We start from the raw sequence: 7,048 nt of genomic DNA, 5'->3' as shown, positions 1-7,048 counted from the left end.
TTCCAAAACAAAATTTGACTAGTATAAAAAAAATATCGAGATAAGTTAAAAAATATGTCTTTTTTATATTTATTAATCTAAAATGTCATCATATTATATTTTATTAAAATATACACATCTTGTTTAGTGGGTTGCCCAATATACTCTCACTCTATACTTACTTAAAATCTAGCATATAATTTACATTAACCTAAAGGATCTAACGAGAATATCTTCTATAAAAGTAGTTATATCTTTAAAAATATGAAAATAGAAATAAAAATTAAAACAAGTAAAATGGTACAATCTGATTTCCTCTATCCTAAATTACCATTAAAAAATGAATTTAGTCACAGTTAACTTTATAATAGCTTATCTTTGCCAAAATGTCACTAAATATTGATAAAAGTGTCACTAATTAGGATTTTGGTACCCAGCAAAAAAGGAAAAAAAAAAGAATTTAAGTGTAGTGGTATGACTCCCTGTGACTATTGCAGACAGTGATGATATTGAATCATTGTGATGCTAACGCGGGTTTTATTCTTATTCAGTTACCTTTTTGTTTACTGCTATATTATATTTAGGATGAGAACAACGTCAATTACAAACTAACTTCTATTTTTTGGATAATAATATATTGGATGATGATATTTGATTCATGGTAAGAAAGAAAAACAAATTAATGGACGTCACTTAAACAATAGTTTTACAAAAACAGGGGAATTAAGAAGATGTGGTCCTATCTTATCAAGCATACAACTTTTAGTGTAAGTGAGAAACTTTCACCCTCTGCAAGGATAAGGAAAACAGTGGCCATTAAACATATTTGGCAACAATGAAATACTTCTCACTGAAACACAAATAAAAGGTGTATCTGTATAATGTATAAATTAACTAGTTAGCTGTGTTGCACATTCCCGGATTTCTAACACACCAAAGTGGTTGAATAGGTTCAGCTCCAACTCCTCTGCTTACCATTCTGCTTCTCCACTCATTCAACCGATCAGTGGCTTCCGCAGATCTCTTAATTCCAGTTTTCTCGTCACGGTTTCCAGACCACAAAACCTCGGCTAACGCGGAAGCACGCGGCCAGATTCGAGAGTCGAGTACCGTCTGATCAGCTTGCTCTGACCAAAGCGCAACCTCACCACCAAGCACAAGCTTAGACTCTTCTTTACTCAGCCCGTAAAGGATGTCATAATTGTATATAGTTTGCCAAGTCTTGAATGGATTGCACCACGACCCACCATCACCAGTTGTGCCAGTCTGTATGTTGTAAATGCTGTTGTTCCCTGTAAAGTCTCCGTGGCCACAATCCAAATAGTAGAACTCCGACGAAGAGACAATCGTACGGTACCCTGCTGAAACAATTTGTTTGGTATTGTTATGGCCGTTCCTCCACGTCTGCAAAATGATGTTCTCTGGTGGAAGGAATTTTGGGTCAACCTTAATGGTTTCGTCGAGTAAAATGTCTTCCCAATATACAACAGTACGATTGAGTGAGGTTATGTACGGCAAGGTGGAGTTGACGAAAATCTCCAAGACTTGACTGAGAGTTCCACCGTTGGATAACATGGATTGGATGGTTGGATCTAATTTCCAACAGTTAGGGATAATCTCATCAGCGCCCCCATGGTAATAAGGTTCAGGGAATAGTTTAATGATGTCATTTATGATGTTTTTGACTACTTTGTAGGTTTTGGGGTTTAATGGGTTTAGTTGACCGGTTCCTGGTTCAGCCGCAAGCCGATCCTCCCATGGTGCCCCGGCTGGCCACCAGAACATGTTGGCACAAGTCACTATGTCCGGATATGCTTGGGCCCAAGATCCAGTATGAGCTGAAATTATAAAATTCATTCGTTTTTGTTTAAATTAAATAAATCAAGGAATATCCATACCAATACAATACCAGTCACTTTGGAATTTCTATTCTTTTTTATTTGTAAGAACCAACATATTAAAAGTAAAAGTAATTTTGTCTGCTACTTCTCATTAATTATTCCTTGCACACCGTTTTAATCAAATTTTATTTCAAATATCACCAAAATATTTATTTTTAACAAATAAAGTGTTAATAAATTTAGCGGTTGTAATTCCTACTTAAAATTCAACCACCCTTAAATAGAAAAATGGTTATGTTTAATTAATTAATTGAGATTATTAACAGTACCTATTTGATTGCATTCTAATATCAAGAAAAATAAAAACTATAATTTATACATAACAAAAAGTACTAGCAGGTAATCTGTCAGAAACCTTGCCAAAAAAAAATATATACAGCAGCAGGCAGGCAATTAACATAATATTAAAGGAATTAAGGAACTCTTAAGAAAGGAACTTTCCCCAAACTAACCTGGAGCGTCGATTTCCGGCATTACTCTAACGCCGTGTTGAAGCCCAAACTCCACAATTCGGGTCACATCATCTGGCGAATACTGCATATCAGACCCATAAGAGCCCTTATCTGCCAGATCCGGCTCCGAAGGTACCATCAACGGGAAAGAATGCGAGTCAGTTATGTGCCAATGGAAGACGTTGAGCTTGTTGGCACTCATGGCGGAAATAGTTCTCAGTATGTCTTTCACTGGAAAATAATTTCTAGAGGTATCCAACATCAGTCCTCTGTGCCCAAAAAGCGGCGAATCAGACAAGCTGATACCGACCGCCACCACTGAGGGACTCCCCCAGACGAGCTGGGAGAAGCTCTCCAGGCCTCTCATGGCTCCCCAGGCTGTTCGAGCAGTCAGACGGGCGACGCTGCCGCTCGCGGGGATGGAAAGGTTGTATGACTCGTCGACGCCGTGATGGAGGGGCGCAGTGAGGTCGGCCACATCGATATTGAGGGCCTGCAATGGGGTTGCAGAGACATTGATGAGGACGACAGAAGGTGGGACTAGCTGCTGGTGGTGCTCCGTTAGAATCTGCGCGCGGTAGCGATTGGCTGCTGCCCTGAGGTAGTGGTGGCTTGGCGTGGCGATGGAGAAAGTGGGAGAGAGGAGATGGGCCTGCGGTTGAGACCAGGAAACGGTTCTTGGCTTTGGCCATACATCAATGGAGGTGGGTTTTGGTTTATAGGGAGATGAGATAGCCCCGATAAAGAAGAATATGAGGAAAATGAAGGCTTTAATGATTTCACTGAGAAAGTAATAATGAGGCATTGTGTTTTGTGTCAATATTTGGTGAGAAATTTGTTAGCTATAAATATAGAGATGATCATATGAAGACCAAGAAATTTACATTAGACATATAGAATACAAAACAAATTTAATAACTCGTAAATTATATAAATCTATTGGCATTGTTGATTTGATTATTCCTTTGTTTCCATTTCGTAATTTGTTTGGATTCGTTTGACTTGTTACTATTATGCAACAATTTTCTTGAATTTATCTAAGTCAACTTCGTCTTATCGTCACATGTGTGTGGGACGGCTATTTGAACACTTGCCCTTTCAATTTTAAACAAAAGGTTTGGGTAAAATAAACAAAGAAGAAACACATAATTTATCGAAAATAAAATTACTTATAATATATACAAATATATATATATTTTTTTTTTTGAAAAAATTCATCATCTTTATTAATTGCAATTCATAGTGATTATATGATTAAATATTTGGAGTAACATCACTATTCCTGATAATCAGCAACTAAATAGGATGCTCAAGCTGAGAAATGAGCAACTCTATTTGCAGAACGTCTAATAAAATTGACATAAACCTCTCGCAAGTCATTTAACAACATCTTTCAATCAGCAATAACACTCCCAAAGTATGAAACTATAGGAATAGAGCTACGTAACGCTTGCACCACAGTAAGACTATCAGTTTCAATGACAACCTTCCTCCAATCTTTCCGTTTAACCCAACTCAGTGCCTCCTTAACACTCAAAGCTTCCACCATTTTGGGTTGCAACACCTCTGACCGAGAGCAGGTAAAAGCTTCCACCAATGCACTAGTTTCATCCCTTATCACCCCTGGATAGCTATAAGTTGCAGTTCCTGAAAAAATACCAGCATCTACATTAATCTTCAAGGTGTTTTCAGCTTGTTTGGCCCAAGTTTCAGCACCATCGACATCAGTAAGGAATGCAGCCATAGGATTAAATGTTGATTCTTGAACCCGAGTCCACTTTGCGAGTAAAGCTTGAGCTAAGTGAGCAACACTCGCAATAGTAGGGTACTTATCAAACCATACTAGCTCATTTCGATGTTTCCAAATTTCCCAACATGTCATTGCGATCAACCTCCTTTTCTCCCCATCTGCTTGTTGTAGAACCGTAGCAAACCAGTTGGCAAAAGAACCAATTGTCGTCAAATTAACACCAGCAGCCAACTGTTGCCAACACGCTTTTGGCAAAAGAGCAATCCACCAAGCAGTGGTAGATGGTTTCATCAGTTACTTTGCACACAAGACAGATGGTATCAATAAGCGCATGTCTAAAACGAAGTCTAAATTTCGTAAGCAGACAGTTAGTACCAGCACGCCATAACAAGTCTTTCACTTTCGAAGGAACACTTAGCTTCCAAAGAGTATTCCAAAAGACAGACTTATCATCCTATGCACCCAACTCTTTGCTCAATTGCAAGAACTTATAAACCGATTTTACTGAGAAATGGCCCGAGCTCTCCCAACTCCAATACCAAACATCACATAAACGACTTGAAAATAAAAAAATACTAAGAATTAAGTTAGCATCCCTTTCATTAAACATATCATGCACCAAGTCAACATCCCAAGCCAACATATTAGTTTCCATAATTGTTTTAACATTTTGATCAATAAGAACAGGATTATTCGAAGTTACTTTTGCATTATCTTCATTCGGCAACCACGGATCCAACACTATATTAATTCAAGAACCATCACCAACTCTTCATCTCGCCCCTTTTCGAACAATCTCTTGAGTTTCATAAATACTTCGCCACATGAAACTTGGATTGCTCCCCAACTCAGCATTTAAGAAGGTACCATTACGGTAGTACCTAGCTTTAAAAATCTTGCTAACAAGTGAGTCTGGACGACTAAAAAATTTCCATCCTTGTTAAAGTCATGCAAGTTGCGAAATCTCATACCACCTTTAGACTTATGTACCGTCAATCTATCCCACTTTTTTCAATGGATTCCTTTGTTGTTCTTCGACGCCACCAAAACTTACACATCAATTGCTCCATCTCATTGCAAGTTTCCACAGGTAGCAAAAACACAATCATTGCATAACTAGGAAGAGATTGAGCCACGGTTTTTATTAGCAACTCCTTCCCTACTCTAGAAAGCAATCTTCCTTCCCAACCTTGAATCCTTTTACGCATTTTATCCTTCAAGAACCCAAGTAAGGCCGTTTTATTACGACCCACAATATTTGGCAAACCCAAATATGTGCTATCATCACCTGCCTCATTCACTCCCAACATAGAACACAGATGTTGCCTCACCTCATTGACAATATTAGCGTTGAAAAATATAGAGGACTTATGTAGATCGACTTGTTGTCCTGAGGCCTTTTGAAAGATATTAAACATTTCAATCATGTTAATAACACTATCCTCAGAGGCTTTACAAAACACATAACAGTCATTAGCAAAGAACATGTGAGATAACACAGGAGCCCCCCGAGCAACCTTGCACCCCCGGATCTTCCCCAACCGGTCATAGTCTCTTATCAAAGCCGAGAATCCTTTTGCACACAGAAGGAAAAGATAGGGTGAAATAGGATCACCTTGTCGAGGACCTCTTGTAGGAAATATAGGCCCAATTTCATGACCCCCCGATGTGATTGTGTAGGAGACAGAACTAACACACTGCATTCACAACTTCACCACATGCTCATCAAATCCCAATCTCCTCTTCATAGCCTGTAAAAAGCCCCACTCCACCCGATCATAAGCCTTGCTCATGTCCAATTTAAGTGCCATTAACCCCTCCCTCCCCATTTTCTTGCTTTTCAAATAATGCATCAACTCGAAAGAGATTAAGATAGTATCAGTTATCAGTCTTCCGGGTAAGAAGGGACTTTGAGTTTCAGAAATAACACTAGGGAACAACTTTCAACTAATTGGCCAGCACCTTAGAAATAATCTTATAAGCCACATTACACAAAGCAATTGGTCTTAGATCACTCATGCTTTCGAGTTTAGACTTCTTCGGGATAAGCACAATATTCGTTTCTTTTAAATGATTAGGAAATTCACTAAAAGTAAGGAAGTGTTGAACTAACCGAATGATATCCTTACTAACGATATCCCAGAACTTCTGATAAAACCCAAGATTAAAGCCATCACGACCAGGAGATTTATCAGGATGCATTTGAAAGAGTGCTTTCTGAACCTCCTCAGCGTCAACCGGAATAGTAAGAGACTCATTCATAGCAGTCGACACCCGATTATGCACACAAGTCGTGACCCTACCCCAATCAATCTCTGAAGCTATGAACAACTCTCTAAAATAATCTTCAACGACACTCGGTAAGCCATTTTCCCAATCCACCCAAATCCCACTTCTTTCTTAAGAGACAAAATCTGATTATTTTTCTGCCTAGTACTCGCACAAGCATGAAAGTACTTAGTGTTTTGGTCACCAGATTGCAGCCAAATTTTTTTGGATCTCTGCTTCCAGAAGACCTCCTTCTGGGCGAGGACTTTAAACAAACGATTTTGAGCCTCCTTGTACCTGTTAACCGAATCAACATCCCTTCTATTTTTCAAAAGCTTCAGGATTTTATGACAACTATTTATTCGCTGCTTGAAATTACCAGTGCTATCCTTCTCCCATTCGACTAAAGCAGTATTACAACATTTGATTTTTGAGCTCAAAGAATTCGACTCATGAACATCCCAATTATCATGCACAATTTGGCGACACATAGGCTCACGCGCCCAAGCATTTTCAAACTGAAATTTCTTTAAACTAACCACTTTTCTAAATAAATTAAGATTCAACAAAATAGGACAATGGTCAGAAGCAAAAATTTTTAAATTTTCTAACCTTGCATCTGGAAAAAGATCATTCCAACCATGCGACAAGACAACAAGTCAATCTAGAGAAGTCCTCAGACATGTCAAGCGACAAAA

General features: G+C 38.5%; 2 protein-coding genes across 2 annotated transcripts; both read right to left on the bottom strand.

The window, feature by feature from the left end:
* Positions 1 to 804: 804 nt before the first annotated feature.
* On the bottom strand, positions 805 to 3,432 carry LOC115695950 (beta-hexosaminidase 2). The gene is made up of 2 exons (XM_030623057.2): positions 2,333 to 3,432; positions 805 to 1,817 (listed from the first exon to the last, which is right to left on the bottom strand). The coding sequence occupies exons 1-2, from the start codon at positions 3,135 to 3,137 to the stop codon at positions 874 to 876; spliced, it is 1,749 nt and encodes a 582-aa protein (XP_030478917.1). The 5' UTR covers positions 3,138 to 3,432; the 3' UTR covers positions 805 to 873.
* Positions 3,433 to 6,403: 2,971 nt separating this feature from the next.
* On the bottom strand, positions 6,404 to 6,841 carry LOC115695284 (uncharacterized). Its single transcript, XM_030622359.1, has one exon. The coding sequence runs from the start codon at positions 6,839 to 6,841 to the stop codon at positions 6,404 to 6,406; it is 438 nt and encodes a 145-aa protein (XP_030478219.1).
* Positions 6,842 to 7,048: the final 207 nt, after the last annotated feature.

The sequence above is a fragment of the Cannabis sativa genome, chromosome 6 (assembly GCF_029168945.1).
Source record: "Cannabis sativa cultivar Pink pepper isolate KNU-18-1 chromosome 6, ASM2916894v1, whole genome shotgun sequence".
Taxonomy (NCBI): domain Eukaryota; kingdom Viridiplantae; phylum Streptophyta; class Magnoliopsida; order Rosales; family Cannabaceae; genus Cannabis; species Cannabis sativa.
This window is presented reverse-complemented; position numbering and strand designations above follow the sequence as displayed.

Coding starts and splice junctions, on each gene's coding strand:
- LOC115695950 (XM_030623057.2), bottom strand. CDS start 3,137: ATGCCTCATTATTACTTTCTCAGTGAAATCATTAAAGCCTTCATTTTC. Junction 1,818..2,332: donor GCCGGAAATCGACGCTCCAG/GTTAGTTTGGGG, acceptor TTATAATTTCAG/CTCATACTGGATCTTGGGCC.
- LOC115695284 (XM_030622359.1), bottom strand. CDS start 6,841: ATGTGTCGCCAAATTGTGCATGATAATTGGGATGTTCATGAGTCGAAT.